At 40.2% G+C, this 23,533-nt stretch overlaps 1 protein-coding gene across 1 annotated transcript; it reads left to right on the forward strand.

Moving 5' to 3' along the window:
• The first annotated feature begins 5,408 nt into the window (after positions 1-5,408).
• LOC147418638 (zinc finger CCCH domain-containing protein 14-like) lies at positions 5,409-8,250 on the forward strand. The gene is made up of 3 exons (XM_086505948.1): positions 5,409-5,705; positions 6,755-6,815; positions 7,234-8,250. Exons 1-3 carry the CDS (start codon positions 5,570-5,572, stop codon positions 8,054-8,056), a joined length of 1,020 nt encoding a protein of 339 aa, XP_086362074.1. The 5' UTR covers positions 5,409-5,569; the 3' UTR covers positions 8,057-8,250.
• Positions 8,251-23,533: the final 15,283 nt, after the last annotated feature.

The following is a 23,533-nucleotide window of genomic DNA, read 5'->3' on the forward strand; positions in this document are numbered from 1 at the left end:
TTTCAGGGTTTTGGGAAAAAATTCCAAAACCATATTAGATCCACTCATTTTGAAAAATCCTTTCATGAGCTTATAGTTCAATAACTACTACATATGGAAAAAATGAGAAACTTGTAATTTTTCTCATCCCTTGGTCACTACAAGACTCCAAAGTTGATGGACCAGTGCATTTTGCCCAAAACAACAATTTCTTACGGTTGATTGCATATAAATAAGAGTGGGAATTTTTGTAGGACATGAGATAAAATGCCCCGTTAACTTCAATGGGTTGGTGACCAAACCATATGGTTTCTTTTACCTCACTTTTTTTTTTTGGGCAAAAAAAAAAAGGTACAAAAAAGTTACATTTTTTCCATTCTGCGGACCTATCATCAAAGTTTCTATAGTCACGCTCAATACATATACTATATACATGTTTTCTTAGTTCCCTTTGGGCCTTTGGATTCAAAAGGGGCCATGGAGCATGTCAAAAGGATAATGGATCTCTTACAATTGGAACCTTGGGGGCAATGATAAAGTGCTAAATACAACAAACACGAAAAAACTAGGTTTAGCATTATGACCTCTAGAAACCCATAGAAACTACTCAATATCTAGCCAAGTTTGTAGTCTATGATTAGATATGGTTACTACCTACAAAATACACACAATTGGCCTAAGAAACTAGCAATATTGAGAAGTTATACTTGCTACTCTAAAATGAATCGTATTCTTGGGGGCTCAAAAAACTAACCATCATCACATATACTAAGCTTATACGCAAATTAGGTCCCCCAAAACTCAAGGAAGATTATCTTTATGTTATATATTACACTTACACAATCAAATTGAATTTGGATATCAAGAAAGCCCCCCAAAAAATCATAAAAGTGCTAATTTTGGCCAAAAAACAGGATTACAATTCTTAAATTGGTCATAACTTTCAATTTTACCCTTAGCTCTTAGAGCCTACAAGCATCAAAACATGTTGAGAACTATGAAGGCCTAACCTCTAGCCATCTAAACCTCACAAACATGAAGTTTAGAGTGGTATAGTTGCCAAAAATTGAAAAAAAGCCAAAAGGAGGACCGGTTTTTTCACACAGTTTAGGTTAAAAAATGTTGTGCAAGAGTAAGGTTAATGTGAGATTGATACTAAAAAAAAAATGCTAAGTTTTTTTCAGCTCATAAGGAAACTTTGTGGATATATAGCACCTAGAAGTTCATTTTCATACTCTTCAAATAATTCAAGCAAAATGGTCACTTAACAGGACACAAAAGTGTCCAAGGACATAAAAGTGTCCTGTTACCATTCTAGTGCTAAAGCTTCTTTAGCGACCATAGCTAGTACTAAAAAACAGAAGCCTTGTAAGAAACGTCCCACTTGCCCCAAGAAATGTAAGGAAACGTGGCATTGGATTCTTAAACGACTATTGGAAGCCCAAAGCTACTATCAAGGGAATGATCAAATCTAGGTGCCAAAACGTAGATTGTGTTCTTACTTGTCACCTGACCCATGTGAGCCCAATCCTGTAGCTCCAAAACGAATTGACAATCGTGGAAAGAAAAAAATCATAGAATGCTACACACCTGCTCCAGAGCTAGTTTGGGTACCGAAGAAAGAACGATTTGTTCCACCTAGCTCAGGAAGGGGAGAGTCCCATGAAGCTTTTAACTCTTCATGTAATGCATCCATAGAGGTAAAAGCTTCTCCACAACCTCCACCTACAATAGTGGAACTCCATAAAGCTACAAAGGAATCCACACCTCCCAGTGTTCAAGAATCACCTGATGAACCACTTGAAGTTCGATCCTGGGAGAGTACCTTACCACCCCTGCAACTCGATGAGGCACCTAAGGTAATAGAAAACTATTGGCAAGATTCCTCACCTACTACCAACTGGAACAATTGGTTTCAAAGGGCGACGAGCACATTTCAAACGGTATGATCTACCCAAGGAAGGGGGGAGTGTTTGTTGACTGTCATCGTTCACTCACTCCCCTCTCAACCTTCCTCCCTGACATCTCAATCACCAATCTTAGGGAATGTATATATAAAGCCTTATACTCACAAAAAACAAAAAGAATAAAGAGCAAGAGCAATTAGCAAACGAGTATGCACAATAAAAGTCAAAACATTGACCCAAACCTACACATTCACATCCGGTACACTGAAACAGAAACCTATGTCATAAAACACCTTTGATCCTCATCACTCGAGTGATGGAGGGTAGGTAAGATTAGTACGATAGCAATGTTTCTGTTTTAGAGTTTGGTGATTAGCAAAGTTCTTCTTCCCACTGATGTGCCTCCTAGAGGTATTCTTTGTGTTTCCTCGTGTGTACAGGAACGTGTTGTTGTGGTTAGTATTTAAACCTTCATAGAATCTCTCTCTCATTCACTTTTCAAATCAAGCGCGATCATCAACACAAACATGTGTTTCTTGTCCATTAACATTACCCCTTATCTTTTTGCATCTATGTTTGTCTGCTTTAATTGTGATTGGTAGCATAATATTCAGTGTATTTGCTTAGTATCAAATATTTAATTTAATGTAATTTTTTTGTCATAATCACTTGTCTAGGTTTAAAAATCAAGCAGTCCGACTAAGCTAGTTTGACCAAGCTAGGTGTTAGAGATCTTCTCTTAATACCATGGGAAATGCCTTCCTAATAATCAATGGTTACTTAGGTTCTTAATCCGATTTAGGCAGCATTGTGTGAAATATACTAGGGCTTTCTAGTGGGCTTGACCCTATTGACCTTTAGCTTAAGTATTATAAAGGGAGTTTACTAGTGTGATGAGCCTGGGGAGGGTAATAGTGTTATATGACCCCCCAAAGTTACAAAATTAAAATGTTGAAAACGAACAAACAAAAAATGAAAGTACCATAATGTAAAATCGTAAGCTGGAAGAGAAACCTCAGCTTGATTTGGTACTCCACTCACATGTATCGTCTATGGTACTAGATCCCTAGAGGTTCCCAGTGTGGGATCTTTTCCTTGAAAAACAAAAAACCCAAGGCATACAAAATAAGCACACACATCAAAATTAAATCACTGTGAAAAGACTTTGGGGAGTCAAAGAAAAGATAATCAGTCAGGCAATGATTTCATGAGAAATTCCTTTTATCATAGCTTAACTACAAGGTCTTCTAGGTATAGCCTCTAATCAGCCCTTGGACATGAAATACTTGGCTCTCACGATTAAACAACTTAATTGACCAGAGAAAATTGAGAAGCTTGTCCATGGTATTAATAGTCGATCTTTAGTGCCTTTCGACCGTTAAATTAGCAACCCCAGACTTGTTTAATTTTTTACCTTTACAACTGTTTATGCGTTTGATTATATTGCAATTTAATATTTATTGCTAACAAATGGTTTAAAATTCTGTTACCAATCAATTGTCTGCCTAAAACTGCATATGCTTTTTAATTGTATATGAGAATGCAATTACTGTGCCAATGTTGTTTGATTTTGCAGTGACTTAAGAAGGCTAAGGACATTCATCTCAAATGCTCTTCCACCTCAACGAACGAGCTTCAACTCAATAGCTTCCGAGAACGGAATCTACATCAGGAAGGGGGGCATGTTAACCCTCACGCACATTCCTATCACCTACGACAGACGTTGTATTATTTAGGGAAAATTACCAAAATACCCCTCTAATTTGTGGAAATTCCCAATATACCCCTCAAATTTCAAAAATTCTCAAAATACCCCTGTATCTATTTTTGTTGGATCTTCAAGATTTTCTAATCTTTGTTCTTGTTTGACAATTGAGATCGGTTTTTAAGTGCTTAGCATGTAATCTTTTGCAAATTACCTCCCAAAAAAAGGCAATTATGTCTAAAAATAATGAAGGAATTCCTCTCCAAAGCCTACATAACCAACTCAAATTTTAGTTTTAGCATCCTGTATGGTAGAGAATCACTCTTCTTATGAAAAGCTACAATTTTTTTTTGTTTTTGGAGAAATTTACTCTCACAACCAGGGGTATTTTGGGAATTTTGAAAAATTTGAAGGGCATTTTCGAAATTTATGACAAATTATGGGGGTACTTTGGAAATTTTTGAAATTTAAGGGGTATTTTGGGGTATTTCCTACTTCCTGCACCTTATATTATTGCTTGTTGCTTCTCTCCTGGAAGATATAACATGCTAAAAACCACAGGTCCCATGATTTCTTGTAGGTTATATAAAACACCATGATTTATGGTCGCCAAATAATGCAACCATAGTACAATTCAATATTGATGGTCACTTACACGTGTGAACCTTCATAAAGCATATCGATAACTTATGTTGTCCACATTCACCGTTTCTGAAAGTAACGTTACTTCTCTCATGACCCTATCAAAGTTGCACGATGACTTTCAAGCACCAGTATACCATTATTGTATTCATGAGTGTTAGTACCTTGAATTGAAGGAAAGTTGTTATCAGGGCACACTAGTTATGGAGGTGCTTTCAATCCTACTAGTACGGCCGGTCGCCTTCGGCGGCCTCTCTCTCTCCCCCTCTCTCCCTCTTTATCGCATGCAATTGGGCTTTTTTTCTTTTTGGACTTTAGCCTTCAGGTCGTAGATTGCGACACGTGTAAAGGGGAGCCCTTCCGCCATATTATGTTAGTAGAGGCACACTAGTTATGGAGGTGCTTTCAATCCTACTAGTACGGTCGGCTGCCTTCGGCGGCTTCTCTCTCTCCCCCTCTCTCCCTCTTTATTGCGTGCTTAGCCTTCCTTCATAGTTCGATGTGGTGTGATATCTACTGAATTGGGTCTTTTATCCTACTTCCTGCACCTTATAATATTGCTTGTTGCTTCTCTCCTGGAAGATATAACATGCTAAAAACCACAGGTCCCATGATTTCTTGTAGGTTATATAAAACACCATGATTTATGGTCACCAAAGAATGCAACCATAGTACAATTCAATATTGATGGTCACTTACACTTGTGAACCTTCATAAAGCATATCGATAACTTATGTTGTCCACATTCACCGTTTCTGAAAGTAACGGTACTTCTCTCATGACCCTATCAAAGTTGCACGATGACTTTCAAGCACCAGTATACCATTTATTGTATTCATGAGTGTAAGTACCTTGAATTGAACGGAAAGTTGTTATCAGGGCACACTAGTTATGGAGGTGCTTTCAATCCTACTAGTACGGCCGGCCGCCTTCGACGGTCTCTCTCTCTCTTTATCGCATGCAACCGGGCTTTTTTTCTTTTTGGACTTTAGCCTTCAGGTCGCAGATTGCGACACGTGTAAAGGGGAGCCCTTCTACCATATTATGTTAGTAGATGGATGTATGATGTGGGCACCCCTTCTCTCTTATACACACATTGGCCCCTCCCAAACATATCCCGATTCCAAAATCCCCCCACTTTCAAAATCTTTAATAACATTCACACACATGGACAACTCTAGTAGACTCTCAGATTTTCGATACCTGTATTGGTAGTCTAGATTTCGCGAACCCTGCGCTAGGGCTTTTCCCTCCCATCTCTCCTGTGGCTCTAGGGTTTCTTCGGAAGAGAAGCAGAGGAGGCCTTTCCTTCTCAGTGCACAGAGCTCGAGCTTCTATGGAGCCCCTCGCACCTCCACTGAAGAAGTCGCGGCCAGACTTTCTATCAAACGGTGGCAACTTGCCATCTTCTTTTCCTCTACACGCTCCTGCAGGCGACAAGCGCTTTCCGTCTTCAGAGAGCTTTCTCTATGGTATGCCTTCCTCTCTCGTCATGTCCTTACCGTTTGAGTTGCCTTCAGCTATGTTGTTTGATCCTCTGACCGGGAACGGAGAGGTTTCTTTGTTGTCAACGGTGGAAGGGAAGTTTCTCCTGTAGACTGTCGCAATGGAGGATGAAAAGCTATCTTTTTTACGTTTAACCGAGCAAGGAAAGGTTCTGTGTATATCTTGTTTCGTTATTGGAGGAAGGATAGTTTCATGTACGGTTTATTGAAGGCTTCCCATGTTATTCCCCCTTAGGAGTTTCATTGGCTCAGAAGTGCAGGTTTCAGCTAGAGCTTCTTTATATTGCTGATGGTTCAAGCTGTTTTGTGTTAAACTTCTGTCTGCTTGGTGCCCGTCGAGGTTTGATAGTGACGAGGCCCTTTCTGGTGTAGATATTTTTTAAGGCCATGGAAAGGTATTGGTAGATGGAAAGTGGTCCCAAGCAACCTCCAGCCAGCCGCGTATTTGGGCGAGGTGTGTGTCTTTTACACTACTGGCAGGTGTAGTTCAAGCAGCCCCTTTCTAGATTCCCAGTCTGCTCAGGGTTTTGAAGATAGTTATTACTTGTTTGTAGAGTTTCTCCAGTGCATTAATCCCTCAATGACGAAATTGAACTACTAGTTCGCTCAGGATTATGTGGACAGAAGCATTTTCTTCTCACAGTATCTTTGTGTTCAAGTCTTAAATCATACAGCAATCACAGGTACTGGCATTGGTTTTTACCTGGCACATGTTGGGCAACCATAACTGTCAAAAGAAATGTATTTGCTATGAGTCCATGTTTTTAAAACACTCGGCAAGCACTGGTACTGGCATTGGGTCTACTTGACAAGTTATGTACTTTTTTGCAAGCCCAAAGTCGCATGGTTCGCTGCTCAACAACTAATATCTATTAGAAAATGCCTGAATGTGAAGTGCAGCAGACTGGATAATGTTCTCTCAGTACCATTCAACCTGAAATCTTATCAATAGGCAAATTTTTGATGTGGCTTAAATGATTCACTAAATTTCAAAATTATATGCTATGCTGAAACAGAAAGGGAGTCCTTTGGAACAAGTGTAGGAAGCAAATCAAAGGCTTGCCTCAAATTTTTCAGGTGTAAATTCTTACCTATCTGTACACAATTTTTAACTACTACGAGAATTTGTGAATGATCATCATGAATGAATGCATTTCAAGAATTTGTGAAACATTACGAATATTTGGATTGCTGTGAATGATTTCAAAAAGCGCTTTAATACATAATTTTTTTTTACTGTGACAACTCAAAGGCTTCAGAAGCTTGCCAGCTTTTAGGTCTGCTTACTTCAACTCTTACTTGGTGGAATATTTTAGCTTTACAAGTCTTAAATGTGTTTTCTTGGTGGGAATCCAGTTTATGTGGTATCTACAGTAGCCTGTTCATATACTGTCAATTTTTTTCTTTACTATTATTTTTCCTATTATTGTGCGTTTATTGTGTACATGTCAAATGCATTCTATTAGAAATGCTGATTTTCTTTTTTTAATTGCAGTACTTCTGGCTGTCCATATGGGGAGAGTTGTCATTTCTCTCACTATGTACCAGGGGGTGTGGCAGCACTTGGCTTACCGCAGGCTTCCAGTCTGGCAGGAAGTGGATCTATGGGTTTGAGAAAAGAGTCTTCAGTCAAGGCTGGACTGCCAATGCCACCCATGATGCCAATGCGGAATCGAGAACAGGGCCCTATGCCCACGCCCTCTGCCTTTAAAAGCCGCCTTTGCAGCAACTTTGAAACCGTGGAGGGCTGCCGATTTGGTCCGAAATGTCATTTTGCCCATGGGGAGCATGAGCTGAGGAAGTCAACAGCGAACCCTGACACTGACATGAAGAGTTTTGACAGATTCCAACCCTTGGGGCTTGGAGGTGGTGTGTCCTTGGAGGATAAATTTGCTTTTTCTCGGCATCGAGAGCCAACTCCTCCGGGGCTTGCTGCTGCAGCATCCTTTGGAGCAATATCAACGGCAAAAGTTAGCATTGATGCATCTCTTGCAGGCATCATAATCGGAAAAGGTGGCGTAAATGCCAAGGCAATATCTCGGGCAACAGGTGCAAAACTTTTTATCCGGGATCATGAGTCTGATTCAAGCTTAAAGAATGTTGAGATGGAAGGATCTCTTGACCAAATAAAGTTGGCCAGCGGCATGGTTCGGGAGTTGCTTGCAAACAAAGATGTGCTCCCTACCAGGCCCACCCTAGCCCCTCAAACATACAAGTCCAAGCTTTGTGACAACTTCCCCAAAGGTACATGCAAGTATGGTGACCGCTGTCATTTTGCACATAGTCAAAGCGAGTTGCAGCTGCCCGCCCCTTCCTGAGTAGTTACATGATGGTTTTCGGGACTTCGCCTGAGTTGTACACAGTCCAAGGAAGGAATGGAAACTAATTCGTGTAGGATGGATGGCTCGTGAAGCAATTTTGATGCCAGTCGAATGTAACGGTAGCTTGAGCAGAGTTTGTTCTTCTTTTCCTGTTGAACACTGTTTTTGTCTATAAGCCGTTTTGTCCACAATCTCTATGAGCAGGCAGGTACTTTGAAATTTCACGTGGCATTGTTGCGACAGCACAATGGCGAAGAGTCAGAAATTCAGGGGTATGTCAATGGGATGCATATGGGATTTGTTTGCATGTTGAACAACCGATAAAAGAAAAAAGAGGTTTCTTGTAGTTTAGGTTCTGGGCTGGCAATGTTAACTTGAACAAGGAAGCTAGTCTGCTACAAATTTTAATCTCTGTAATTTTGATAGGGTAACTTTTAGCTGGGCTTCATTTCTGTAGTAATATAAAACAGTGTAGAGGTTGTGTGACAGCTTAACCTTAAAACGGCATTGGCATTTCTGTCATTCGAGTTTTGTTGAAATTACTATGGTCAATGTCATTTGATATAATATCACACCTTTAGGATGTGAAGGAACTACTCAGATAATGAAATTCTCTAAAGATCAGTAGAACACTCGCAATATTTTGTCAAGCAGTTGGTGGTCAAAGGAAGGAATTATGACAAATCTTCTCGATTTCTGCTAGTGGAAACTACATTCAAGCAAAGATTGTTTCTCTTGGCTACTTGAAACATTTGAAATTGTTGCATCCTCATCATTGTCGATGAAATGAGCTCAAGGAAATTCAGTAGAAAATATTCCCATTCTCTCTACTAAAGACTCCGATAGTTGCGCAATCCATCCTTATTAAAGAGGTTTCCTTTACATAATTGTGTTTGGCAATGGGCTGCCTCAAATGAAATTGTGCCTTAGAAGAAAACCAGATGATCAACATGGACTTGAGTATCGCAAAATTTCTCTGTACCATGGATCGGAATTGAATTTGCCAATGAGGTACAGAAGTTGCTTTGCTAGACAATTGTATAGATAGTTTGAAAAGTGCAGTGAAATCCAAGCTCCTGAATAGTGTACATGCGTCAGTTTGAAGTTTAACGCAGGATTTGGAAAAAGAAAAATGCATGTGCATAACAAGACCCCCTACAGACCAAAATGCTTGTTTAGAGACACATTGTGGAGAATTTCTTCCTGGATTTTATAGGGCCAAAAGGATTGGAAAATGAATGCAACGAGTACTCTTTGAAACCTCTTGAGTAGTACGGCTATCGCCTTTACTTGACGTGCAGAGCACAACTTTTCAATCGATAAAATTTTTAACTCTTCATTAAATGATTGACTCTTTACTTATGCATTTGTTGATATTTTACTTTTCATTTCTCTTCAACATAAAAAGGCATACTGCTTAATCCTTTTGTCATAATGAAGAATTGTGAAGACGGCAAATAGTTGGACATTTTTTTTTAGCTGAAAATTTATAGGTAATACAATGTTTGTGCTTTATTTAAATATGACAATACATAACACTTGATCCACATATTCCTTTTCTTCAAGTAGGTGCCTTGGGCAGTGGGAAGTGATTGATCATGCTTGTTCTAGATAGGTAGAGCAAGAAAGATTAGATTTTTGTCCACATATAACTTCTGAGCTTCTCTGGTGGGAGGTGTCGTTGATGTGGGAGGGGAACCGGATTCATATTGTTTTCTTAATGCAAGATGTTCGGCATGGCCGGCTCTTTGTTGTTCAAGAAGCCAACAGGGATCTCTCTCTCTCTCTCTCTCTCTCTCTCTCTCTCTAGGAATTTTGGGTTTGAATTTTTACTAGGGCGTGGCTCTTAGGCAAGTTTTTCTGAGCTACATGTAGTCGGAAACGACCATGATCAGTATCCATAGCAAAAACGACTTTAAGCTCATTAAGTTGATCAAGGCAAGGCTTCTACACATGTGTCGCATTACTTACATAGGAAAACCACACCACGGGGTGCTATGAATTCAGATGCCAAGGGCGGTGATTCAAGCAAGTCGGTAAGCGAATTAAATTGAAGTTCACAATTTTGAAGTTATTCAATTTTGCAAACTTTTCTACAATGCCAGCTTGGGAAGCAAAAGTCGCTTCGATCAAGAACGACTTGAAAGTTGGATGAAGTTTGATAACTACTTGCTTTCAACATTGGGCAATCTAAGGTACTTTTATGATTTTCAATAAGACGTATAATTCAACAAGGTCAATAATCCCTAGATGATTGACAAGACGATTTTATTTTACCATGACATCTATATGTCGGTAGGAGCACCCGTTGGCTATGAGCACCATCATGTTTTATCCTTCCAATGTACTTATGTGAAACAAGGCTTCACTTTTAAGCATGTTGCATAGAAGCTTCCAAGTTTGGACTATGCTATTAGCATACAAATTTGGGGAGACTTTGCAACGCATCTGAATAGTATTTCACTGGGTGTCATTATGAACCAAGCGAAGAGGGCATACATAGTACATAAGACAACTCTCAATCTATCAGCATACTTGGCTATGAGTTGAATCCAATCAAGAACAACAAAATTAGATTGAGTTCACTCTCAAACGAACCTTTACTTCTAGATTTCAAGACAACTGACCCCATAGGGCGACAAGGTTGGACAATTTCAAGTCTTGTTTTTTTGTATTTTAATCTTTAATTTGGAAAAGATCTTCCGTTGTGCAAAGTAAAGTGCTTTGAAAGACTTAACGAGAAGCAAGGATTCTAATTCGTGTCAAGGTACTGCCTATTGACTTAGCATCAAGGACAATGGCACACAAGTTTGGAAAATTGGCAATATAGGGATATAAACTCACATTTATTGAAGCCGTCATTGTATCCAAGGGCTTATCGTTACATTTTTTTTGATTTGTTTGCATGGCGTGCCAACAAGATGGAATTAATTCCACCGCATCATTGTTTATGCAATTGCTGTAACACCAACTACTCTATCAAGGACACGATACGATCTTGTTCGTTTCCAATGATTTTCCTTGATGCTTCTCGTGTTGAAGTTGTTGTAGGAGTTACCCATAGCTATAACCTTCTACTCAATAGCAATTGAGAATAGTATCTCTGCTTGTGTTCGTTGCATCTCAATGCATCGATATACACTATATATCATTGGTTATATGCACAAGGTGCATGCACCACATATGAGGTTTTCATCTGTAAGTAGACATGCATGGACTCATTATCAAACACCTAGTGAATGTGATAACATGAATCTGCTAAGAGAGCCTTAAGGCAGGTAATATCTTGTTTCAAAAACCAGATAATATCTAGTATGACTACCTTCGTTTTGTGTTTTGAGAAATTTTTCTCTTCTTTCAATAAGGAGATATGATTGTTTCAAAGATTTGTGAATAAGATTCCAACTTGAGAGGATCTCATGCTTAGTCTATAGTGTTACCATATACATGTGGTAGTGATGTGTGTGAACACACTAGGACCGCTGGGGCATTTTTTCCCTCTTTCGAAGTTTTTCCCCCCGTGCACTGTACATACGCCCATCACTCTAGGGCTGTCTATCTTTCTATTGCACACCAAGTAACACACTGTCTATCGTGTACCTTGAGCTTCCTTCGTCTTCTCCAAGTTGTGTGTGTTTCTCTGCAACCCTAATTCCAACAATTGGTATCAGAGCAGGTTACGTCCTCCCGGGCTCAGTCGCCAGCTACTCCAGCACACACCTGCTCACTTTCTCTGATTACAGTGAGGTTTGGCGAGCGTTCGCAGGTCGACAAATATTTCGGGTAAGCTCGTAGAGCTTAGTCTGTTCAGATTTCTGATTTGGGTTCATTTCGGCCTTCATTTCCACTACAGGCAGGTCTGCACAGGCAATTTCGTCATTTTGTGCAAAATTTTTGTTAGTGCCGTTTTTTGAATAACAGGTGTTTTATAGTTTTTTATGGTTTGTGCTATATAGCACGTGTTGTTCCCGCTCCGTTTCTCCTATTTTTGGGCAGTCTTCACATCAGGTGCAACATTTACCATGGCTGACAACAACACAGATGTCTTTAAGATGTTTGCTGCTGAGGACAGGTTGGATGGGGACAATTACCCTATGTGGGCTTATATGATGCAACACGTTCTTGTGTCAAAGGGCGTTTGGAATATTGTGCAGTTCATTGATGTACGTCCTGGTTCTGAGGATGTAGGTGATGTTGAGGATGTTGCAGGTCTTGCTGCAAGGATTGCTGCTATTAGAGTTGTTTTTCCTATGGCAGAATAAGCTCGTTGGGATGTAAAGGATGCGTAGGCTTATGCATTGATTGCGTGGTCTGTGAAGCACACCATTGTTCCTCACATCCGTTCAACAAAATCTGCAAAACAGGCTTGGGATATTCTAGCAGGTCTTTATGCAAGCCGCAATGAGGCTAAAATTGCTTTGCTGCGTAAAGAGCTGGAGTCGAAGATTATGCATGAGGAAGATGATATGGACACTTTTCTTGCTGGTGTCAAGGATATCAATGAGCAACTTATTTTTGCAGGTGAAGTCATTTCAGACGGTTCCCTTGTGCAGAGTGTTCTTGATACCTTACCAGATTCTTACCAGACTTTTGCTAGTACTTGGAGACTTATGACCCAAGGGAATCCATAAGTTGTCAAGTTTGATACATTATGCACATTGCTGTTGCAAGAGTCACTTTCTACAAAAAACTGGACTAGACAACGCGCAGTTGAACATGCTTTTATTGCTTCTCAAAGAAAGGGTGGTAACAGCAATGCAACCACTTCTTATGCTTCTGCTGCGAGTGGAAAAACTTCTGTCCCTAATGCTTCTGCTGGTAACAATTCGTTTGGAAATTCTGGTGATAAGGGAAAAAAGATGATGCGTTGCCATTATTGTAAAGCTAATGATCACTTGATCAAGCAGTGTCCTAAGTTGAAAGCCAAAGAGGCTAAGAAGAAAGAGGGTGGTTCCACTTCAAATGATGGTTCCACTACAAATGCAGCCATTGTTGAGTCTTCTGTGAAAGGAGACTCTGTGCTGATGTTGATGCAGAATGGGCTTTTAGTGCAGAGTGCACTTACAATCCTGCTGTCCATGATGCATGCTTGTCAGTTGTTGCTACAGATTTACATGTGTGGTATTTGGACAGTGGTGCTACAAAGCACATTACCTCACACCGTGAATTGTCCACCTCTCTTGAGTCTGTCCCTCATGGGAATTTAGTCACTTCTGCCAACATGCCTCTTATCCGGTTCAGGGGAGTTAGAAAGATTGTGCTTACTACTTCTAATGGCAGTTCTTTTACACTTGTTGATGCACTTTATGTACTTGGGATCAAGAAGAATCTTTTGTCTGTATCTACACTTGCTAGACTTGGACTTGTAGTCAAATTTTTGGATGACAGATGTACAGTTCATGATCTCAGTTTTGGTGATGAAATTGTTGCATCTGGGCTTTTTTGCCGTGGGCTGTATAAGCTCACTTTGTATGACAAGTGTGGACAAAATTTTGCAAATGCTGTTGCAGATTTAAGGGCTATTTCAGATGCAAAACTTTGGCATGCACGTTTTGGTCATCTGAATTTTGCCAGTTTGCTGCGTCTGTAGAAATATGATATGGTTGCTTCTTTGCCGCCTCTTGAAGCACCTGTCAAACATGTTTGTGAAGGCTGTATTTTGGGTAAGATGCAACGTTCTAAGTTTCGAAAGGATGGTTCAGTTCGGGCCACTGCAGGTTGAAGCTTGTGCATAGTGATGTTTGTGGGCCCATGTAAACTCCGTCCTTGGGCAATTACCTTTACTTCGGGACTTTCATTAATGATTACTGCAGGCATGCATGGGTATTTCCTCTTAAAGCGAAGTCCGACGTTTTTATGTGCTTCAAACAATTTCTGGCTATGGCTGAAAATGTCTCAAAATGTACTATGGGTACCCTCCATTCCGATCGAGGGGGGGAGTATATGTCTCATGAATTCAATGCATTTTAGGCTAGTCGTGGGATAAAACACCAATGTACAATGCCTTATACACATTAGCAAAATGGTGTTGCTGAGAGGAAAAACAGGTCACTTACGGAAATGGCATGATGTATGGTCAAAAGTCAAGCTCTGCTGCATTCTTTTTGGCTTGAGGCCATCATGTGTGCCACTTATGTACTAAACAGGTGTCCTACAAAAGCTTTGCAGTCTATTACTCCATATGAAGCATGGCATGGTAGAAAGCCTTCTATTGAGCACATGCGTGTTTTTGGTTGTTTGGTATATGCTTTGGTGCCACAAACATAGCGCAGAAAATTGGATGATAAGACTGTCAAATGTATTTTTGTTGGTTATAGTGCTGAAAGCAAAGGCTACAGGTTGTATCATCTGCAAACAAAACGTATTCTGGTTTCACGGGATGTAGTGTTTGTGAAAGATTCTGTTCAGCCCTTGCTGTCATGTACTAGAGACAGTAATGTAAGCTCATAGGACATTTATGACACTTTGTTGCCTCTTTTCAGTGGTGGGAATACGAATGTAAGTTCCAATGAGGGAAATGTACAGCCTATGGGGTTTCTGAAAATGTTACAGATCAGCCTATTACTGATGCAGATGTACATGATGTACTTGATGAGGAAAGGGCTGAAAATGAGCAGGCTAGAGGTATGCCAAAATGGCTGGTGCACACTTTGCGTGATAGTAAATTGAATGCACCTTTGTCTAGTTGTGCTCGTTTAGGCTCTTGCCATGCATCTTATGCATCAGATTGTTATGCTTTGGCTGTGTCTAGCTTACATGATGTTGAAGAACCTCTGTCTTTTGATGAAGCACAAAATTCAGAAAATTGGATGGCTGCCATGCAATCAGAATATGACGCACTTATAGAAAATGACACATGGACTTTATGTGATTTGCCTCTTGGCAAAAAGGCCATTGGTACAAAGTGGGTTTACAAGTTGAAACGCAAGCCGGATGGTGAGATCAATCGCCATACGGCTCGACTTGTTGCAAAGGGTTATGCACGGCAAAAAGGTATAGATTATGAAGAGACCTTTGCTCCCACTTTTCATATGACTACTGTGCGTTTTCTATGTGCATTGGCAGCTCATTTTGGTTGGGATGTACATCAATCAGACATTGTTACTGCTTTCTTGAATGGTGACATATTTGAGGAAGTTTATGTAACATAGCCTCACGGTTTTGTAAAGAAAGGACAAGAGGAAAAAGTGTGCAAATGTAACAAGGCTTTGTATGGGTTGAAGCAATCTCCTCATGCTTGGTATGAGAAAGCTGACACTCATTTGGTCAAACAAGGCTTTCGTAATAGTCCAACAGAAAGCACATTGTATGTAAAGCGTGAGGGTGATGTACTTCTCATTGTGGTTCTTTATGTAGATGATTTGCTGATCATTGGACCAAATGAGAGACATATTGCTGAATTCAAGACTGATTTGAATGCTACTTTTCAAGATAAAATATTTGGGGTTGTTGCATCATTATTTGGGCATACAGTTTAAGCAGTGTGATGGTGGTATTGCCTTGTGTCAGAAAAGTTACATAGAGACATTGCTATGTAAGTTTGGACTTGAGGATTGCAAACCTTGCCACTCCCATGGAAACAAGTTTGAAGTTGAGTCTACATGATGCTGGCGAACCTGCTGATGTCACTCTTTACCAACTGCTGTTGGCTGCCTAATTTATGTATGCAACACGGGCGAGATATTCAATTTGCAGTCTCACAGGTCAGCAGATTTATGCATAGCCCAGGGTCTAAGCATTGGCAGGCTGTCAAGAGGATGTTTCGCTACCTTAGAGGCACTTTACATCTTGGCTTGTTTTATCCCAAGGGGGGATCATTGCCGCCAGATTTACATGCTTTTTCGGACTCAGATTGGACTGGTTATTTTGACACGCGAGTGTCCACAAGTGGTTTTTGTTTCATGCTTTGGCAATTCATGTATATCATGGTTGAGCAAGAAGCAACCTACTGTGGCCACTTAGAGTTGTGAGGCTGAGTACAGGGCAGTCTTCATAGCTACGGTTGAGTGTGTATGGCTCACACGCCTTATGGCTGATTTGGGTGTTGGACAAGACACTGCCAACACTATCTACACTGACAGTCAGAGCGCATTGGCAGTTGCGAGGAACCCAATTTTTTATGCTCGCACAAAGCACATTGAGGTGCATTATCACTATGTCAGGGAGAGGCTCGCCGCAGGAGAGATCAACTTGGCTTATGTGCCAACACAGGACAACCTTGCAGATCTTTTCACAAAGGCATTGTCTCGTGAGAAGCTCGAAGCTTTCCGCAAAGCTTTGGGCTTACTCCCCTTTGTGGACTGATCATGTCCTCAAGGCATGGCACTTCCCTTTACTCATGTGCCAGCTCTCGTTCACCGCATCACTCCACGGGGGATTGGTTACCATATACATGTGGTAGTGATGTGTGTGAACACACTAGGACTGCCGGTTTCCCTCTTTAGGAGGTTTTTCCCCCCGTGCATTGTATATACGCCCATCACTCTAGGGCTATCTATCTTTCTATTGCACACCATGTAATACACTCTCTATTGTGTACCTTGAGCTTCCTTCGTCTTCTCCAAGCTGTGTGTGTTTCTCTGCAACCCTAATTCCAATTTTTTACCATATACATGTGGTAGTGATGTGTGTGAACACACTAGGACCACCGGGGGATTTTTTCCCTCTTTAGGAGGTTTTTTTCCCCGTGCATTGTACATACGCCCATCACTCTAGGGCTGTCTATCTTTCTATTCCACACCAAGTAACACACTCTCTATCGTGTACCTTGAGATTCCTTCGTCTTCTCCAATGTGTGTGTGTTTCTCTGCAACCCTAATTCCAATATATAGCACGAATTGTGTCTATAGAAGTGGTATGTTCAGGGGTATGAGCAAGCTAGTGACAAATCACTTCATAAGTATTGATGGTCATTGATTGGTTTCTTCACACATGTACTTTCACGAAAAGAAGTTCTCAACTGCCAAAGGGCTAAGTTCACTTTAGCAAGCTGCTTATTCCAATCACCGTTGATAGCACGATGGCCTATGCTTGTCTCGATTATTTTCTTTGTAGGATCTAACCAAGGGGTTCGGATTGCCAAGGCAACACCCAGGGTTATCAATTAAAGATAGGTTCATTTTCACTAATCTCTACTTTAGTGTTTAACATGTCAAAGATATAATGGGCCTTTTGAAGCTAGAATTTTGGCAATATATCTTTCAGATCTGAAAATTGCCCTTGACCTCCTAGTAAGTAGACGATACTTTTCATCTCAAGTGAGCATACAATTGGTTTTCTTTCCTTTGTTGATATGCTTTGATTGATTGAGATTTACCAGTGGGATGCATATTTAGGAATGGTTTCATTGACTTTGCTCTTCAGACACATGACAAGGTCATGTAGGAGCAAAGGATTTTGGGATAGTAGTGTACCAAGTACCATTTTTGCAACCTTCTCCTTTCTTTCTCAACATGTCATTTTGATACAATCAAGGGTTCACTCCCTATTGAAACAGTTGAAGGCCTACAGGGTTTTGACTGGCACATATTGTTAGTCACAAGGTGTGCAACATGGTCTAGGAGCTCATGGAGCTCTATTTAGCCAGTGTGGAGCAAGAATCATGAGGGTCTCTCTCACTCATGTCATTGAGTGTTTACGGTTACCTCCACACAAAAGTATATCTCGTACTTGATGGATGCCTTTTTTTCTATATGAGACATATTCCACATGAGGAGAATATGAGTCTGGGACTGCCACTAGCACCTGTTTCTTCAATCATGTGTTACGACAAAGTCCCTAGGTGGTGTTGGTCAAATCCGTTTATTAAACCATTTTGAACACATCATATATAAGAAACAATTTCAGTGGCTAGAAATTATCAGATACCCAGTAAGACTTGTTAAGGTTACAAGTACTGTTAAACAATATCAATGGATGGTTGTTTACACATATAGCAAAGCTATGTTTTGTTAATGAGAAATTTTCATTGGTTGTATCTAGATGCGATTCATTTTCACATTCTATTATGGTTTAAATGTTCTAGCATGACTTTTAAGTGTGTGCAATGGAAAGTATTTAGTTTCTTTTCATAGAGCTATTTACACATTTTATTCCCTCCTCTTCCATGTGTGCTATGAGCATAACATCTACCGTAAGCATTGGCAACTATAGTTATGAAAATGTACATTCTGATCATTTTTTACTAAATGCATGCACACTAGGTGTTATGGGCCCTAATGTTTATCAAAGGTAGATTCAAGGTGGCATGCAACTTCATGAAATTGATAGCTTATGAAGTATTTGGCACAAGAGGTGCAATATCTCAGTGACATTTATTGTGGGTCTACCAACCACCATACTAGGGCATGGCTTGGTATGGGTGCTTGAAGATAAGTTATCTAAACTTTCTAAAGTTTATTCAGTTCACTATTCAATTTCTAACATTAACCAAGTTGGGTTTTCATAATTTGTATCAATTATACAACTTACTTAGCAAAATTGGGAGTAATTGTGACTTATGTTTACCGGTCATTTATGGAGGACTGTATGTAAACGGTTGGGGAGAAACAACTCAATATTAGTACTGCCATTCATCCATAGACGGATGGACAAATTGCAAGTGTTAACTTAGTGCAAGAGGATATGCTAAGAGCGTATGTTAGCGAGAAGCAATCCATTTGAGAAGATTACCTCTCTAGTTTGGAGTTTTCTTATCAATGTGCAAAACATGTTGCAACTAGGTTTAGTCCCTTCATGCTTATGTCAGGTGCTCAATCTCAATCACTAGTTATGGTGGGGTTGTCTACTGATGAGGAATGACAACAAAAGGACTTTATCTTGCCAATGAGATTTGTCGGCAAGTCACTTTCATGGAAAGTTGAGAAGATGTATTCTTACATGTTCTAGCATCTTCAGAAAGTCTGTAAACTGGTCAATTTCTTAGTCACCTCTTAGTTGTGGTTCTAATAAAAATTAATGAATAGCTATTTCTTTTAGCTGACACCAGGTGGCAAAAGCATAAGTGATCAATAAAATATACAAAAGGATATCAAATTTATTGATATTGTAACGTTAAAGAGCTTTTTATGAGCTATGGTCACTTTATGTACAGCCGGATAGTCTGTAATGATTTTGAGCATTCAAAAAATCTATAAGTAAATATGTGCAAGAGGAAAATGCTCACTCTTTTACGGGGGGAGATTGCACCCATTGTCTGTGTTCATTTTCTCCTCTCTCACTTATCTTCTCTGTGTGGTTGTGTAGCACTCCACTCTAGGAGGTGCACTTGCACGTTCTTTTCTCTTCTCTCTCCCCCTCCCTGTCTCTCTCATATCAGTCTTGCTACGGATTTTGTGTGTACACGATCTTTCAAGCATGCCAATTTGTGGTTGTGTTGCTTGTAGAATGGTATTTTGTATATTTTGCAGGCCCTCTACACTCCCAACTATAGCAATGGTATCAAATCTTTGGAGACACTCCTCTCTACATACGCATGACGAAGAAAGGCATATACAAAGATAGTGTAAATTGTGATATGAATCTTTTTCATGATTTTGCTTAGAAGTTGCTCAATTTTTCTACTTAATTATCAAGTATCTTTGCTAATCAAGCCTTAATTGCATGCCTAGCCAGGAAGATTTGGATAATTTTTATCTTCGATGGGATCGTCTTCCATCCCAAGACAAAGAAGAGCACTGCCAGTTGTGCTATCAGGATTCAAAAGCACGCAAGGAGGGATAAGGCTCATAGAAAGGCTTGCATAAAACAAGAAAAACATGAATCAAACAAGAGGCAAAACACATAATCCAGCTGCATGACCAAAGAAATCCAGAAACAAAGTTTGGTAGCAATCACTCCACAAAGTTTGGATCCTATGGAGAAGACGTGGTTACGAATTGGCTAGCATGACATGGTGCAATGATGACAACATGCGAAGCCCAAAAATATTAAATCATGCAAGAGATAAGTTCTACACTTTCCTAATCATCGCTTGTCTTATTTTGATTGCCCTTATAGAAGTATATGTGGCATATGATTAGTAGGTTGAGTGTGCCTATGTAATCATAACTCCTCGATTTGTCTAGAGACCATGCCTGTTGATCTTAGAGGCATGATTAGTGCTAATAGTTCTATTAAGAATTGGTATCTACAAAGGCGGCTAAGACATGAATGGCCAAGAGAACATAAGGAGCATGAATCTCCAATACAAAAGTGGCTCTTAGGCACTATCATGCATAGTAAGGGAGAGATCAGAGAAAGCACACGCATACCCTGTGTGAGGAAAGCAGCAAGGCTGGGAAAATTTTAAGGTGTTGAAAAGACACACAAGAGCGCCTCACCATCAGATCACCTACCTATCCATTCTAGCAATAGTCGGTGTGAGTGAGTGCATGGAAGAACTCGAAGGTAGACAAGCTAAGTCATTAGGTGAATGATAATGTACACAGTTGTTAACATGTAATAAGGTAGCAAGCAGATGCAACAGAGAAAGCATACGAGCTTGTGCAGTGCCAGTGGCTATGACGTCATGGCCAGACCGGCAACAACTGAAATTGCACCTCACAATCATCAGAGGCAACACAAGGCAACAAACAGTAGTGCCAAGAGTAGCAATGGTGGCAGCCCATAAAAATTTGTAGTGCCACGTCAAAAATTTAGGGTCCACATGGACCCCTCAATCATGTGTTAGCAACTTTCCGCATGTCAGATGGGTGCTGTTGCACAATCGGTACTCTCTTGAAAAATAGCAAAGTACAAAAACTTCAATCTCTCTTAATCAGCGCCAAATTATCCTATGTGCGTGAGACGCAAAATTGCTAAAAACGGTGTTTTCCCTATCCTTGAAGCTCGTTTAACAGAAAACGAGTTTTGTAAAATTTTTACAGAATAGGACTTTTCGGCCTCCTTCATGTAGTACATTTAGTCTCTCACCCACTTTACTTTATATCAATGACCACATGGCCTCCAACTACTCAACTTGCCTTGCATGTTTTAAGAGGCATTTCCCATACAACCCTCCTTTTATAAGCATCAAATCCCTACACTTGGGCTTGCACACCTGCTCTAATATTCTGGCATACATCATCATGTTCCATCACTGCACAATTAACATATGCACTTCAATCAAGTAAGATCTTCATCTTTTAACCATGTTTCATATCATGGAAGTGGAGAAACACAACACTGTGCTTCTAGTGCACTTTGGAGGTGTCCCCCTTCTTAGGGTGCTCATCAATGTTCTCCTTAAGAGAGAAGGGTTTAACATTGAATTTCTCTTATGTGATATGAGTTTTCCTTGTGGCATTACTGTATGATGCAATGCCGGATGTTCTTAAACTATAGCTAAAATGCTATTTGTTATAGGATTTCTACGTTTCATCTGTACATGTCCTATAGAGGAGGTTATACTTTGCTAGGAGACATAGTGTTCCCATCTTCTGAGGCCATATACAAGATTTTCATGTTCCCTATACCGACTTGCATGTGGATTTACTTTGATCTAGCAACAATGATCAAAGGAGCAATCCTACAATCACTTGTGGACTTGCATCAATATTTGAAGCCTTATATGTCAAAATAACAATTCTTTGAGCCATAATGACAAAGCTCTACGTCAAGTGGATGATTGTAACTCTAGACATCCATTTGGATTCTCAAGTTCAATTTCAAATGAAGTGACTAACAATCATACTCTTCATTCAAGTAGCACATAAAGAAAACTGATTGTCATAGTATATGGAAAGCACTTATACTAGCTCCAAGTTGGGCTTTGGTGTAATGCAAGGCACTTTTTGTGAAACAATCCAATTTGGTCACTGTAGTGAGCCCAATATGGATCAAAGTCAGTTAAAGATAGCATCATTTGTTTTTATTGGCCTCTAGCCTCCATAGATGATAACATGATGTTAACTTTTGCTACAATCATTTGCAACTCTAAGGCCTTGAGGATTTTTTTTTTTTGCCATTGTTCGTGGATGTACTAAATTCTTCCAAAAGTAATGTACAAAACAACCTCAAGCTCGTGTTGAGCCTTGAGGGATCTCGTAAGACACCGATAAGTTACCTGGCGTCAATAAGAGGCAAACCACTACTCATGATCTCGTTAGCACACTTCGATCAAAACGATACTAATGGCCCAATTCCACTCGTCTAGTTCTTCCTTTTACCAATGGAAATAATTCTTTCCCTGCATTCTTGTACAATCCCTATGAAGCTAGCTGTTGAAAGAACCTTTTCAAACACTCGATAGTTCCTAGTCTTTCATATTTGCTTAAAGTAATAAAATCTACCAATTTGTGTGTAGATAAGTAGCACTTGGATTTTCATCACCTTCCCTCCTAGGAACAAATCATTCCTAGGATGAAGAAGTATATTTTTTAGGTCTTTTGTACCCATTTGCAGATCTTCCCTGCCAGGCCACCTATAGCTGGGCACTCCTTGAACAAGTGAGGAAGGTCCTCACTAGCCGTTTTTGCACCTCGAGCATCTGTCGGAGCCAATGTCTCTGGCAAGAACCTTTACTCCTATGGGGCAGAGCCCCCCATAATATCTTCCACAAAAGAATCTTCATTGACAACGGCCATTGGGGACTCCAGATGTTATTTGTAATCGCGACCCATCTTGCCTCCGGTCATTGCTTTCCCCATTGCGTGTTAAGGGGGAGAACCAATCAATCAAGGTCATTAGAGTGTGGTAGCCATCCTTGGTTTGACGTTTAAAGAAGTGTCTACTCGTGGGCCATCACCAAGCCCGTCCACTCGAACATGGACACACACAAAGGCATACAATAATTGATAAGCCCTTCAACAATTCTGTTGATCTTTCAGTCCCATTGAGGGGGAACTGGGTAGCCAGGAAGTCTGTTCCTTTCCATCTCTTGTTGTTGTTGTTGCCATCTCAAAACTAGGCCAATTGTCTGAGACCTTCATTGTTGATCTTTCTCACAATTTCTCTCCAATATGGGTTCAAAGGGATTCTTCTTACTTTAGAGAGCCAAGGGGACCATTGAGTTATTGAGTTTTGGAAATACCTTGTTAACTCTCCCCACTCCAAAGCCTTTGATGCTCTAGTACACTTTCGTACAAGCTCGCCTGATGTGCCTCCAAGTCTCAGGATGGTCCACCAATGGGCAAGCAATTTGTCGTGCACCTCTAGGTATTTCCACTAGTCACCTTGCAAGAAAAGTTTTTTGTTGCCTTGTCAATCATGAGCTTTGCCACAATAGCCCATGCTTGTTCTTGCTTAACGATTAGGGTCACAAATTTGGCACACTAGGCCTTTGCATGGATAGTAGGGTTGAGAATATTAATGCACCTTGCTTCACTGGTCTTACGACAAACTCCCATTTGGCCCATTGCCATGGTGTTGAGTCTTTGGTGTTATCTTTCCATAAGAAAATTTTCACCAGTTTCAAGAAATCCTTGTAGTTGCACTTGGTTAACTTGAGGAGTGGACCAACGATGAAGGCTATGTACGGGAGCAGAAACGAATTAA

The sequence above is a fragment of the Adiantum capillus-veneris genome, chromosome 29 (assembly GCF_014529385.1).
Source record: "Adiantum capillus-veneris isolate H3 chromosome 29, ASM1452938v2, whole genome shotgun sequence".
NCBI lineage: Eukaryota > Viridiplantae > Streptophyta > Polypodiopsida > Polypodiales > Pteridaceae > Adiantum > Adiantum capillus-veneris.

Coding starts and splice junctions, on each gene's coding strand:
- LOC147418638 (XM_086505948.1), top strand. CDS start 5,570: ATGGAGCCCCTCGCACCTCCACTGAAGAAGTCGCGGCCAGACTTTCTA. Junction 5,706..6,754: donor TTCAGAGAGCTTTCTCTATG/GTATGCCTTCCT, acceptor ATGCTGAAACAG/AAAGGGAGTCCTTTGGAACA. Junction 6,816..7,233: donor GCTTGCCTCAAATTTTTCAG/GTGTAAATTCTT, acceptor TTTTAATTGCAG/TACTTCTGGCTGTCCATATG.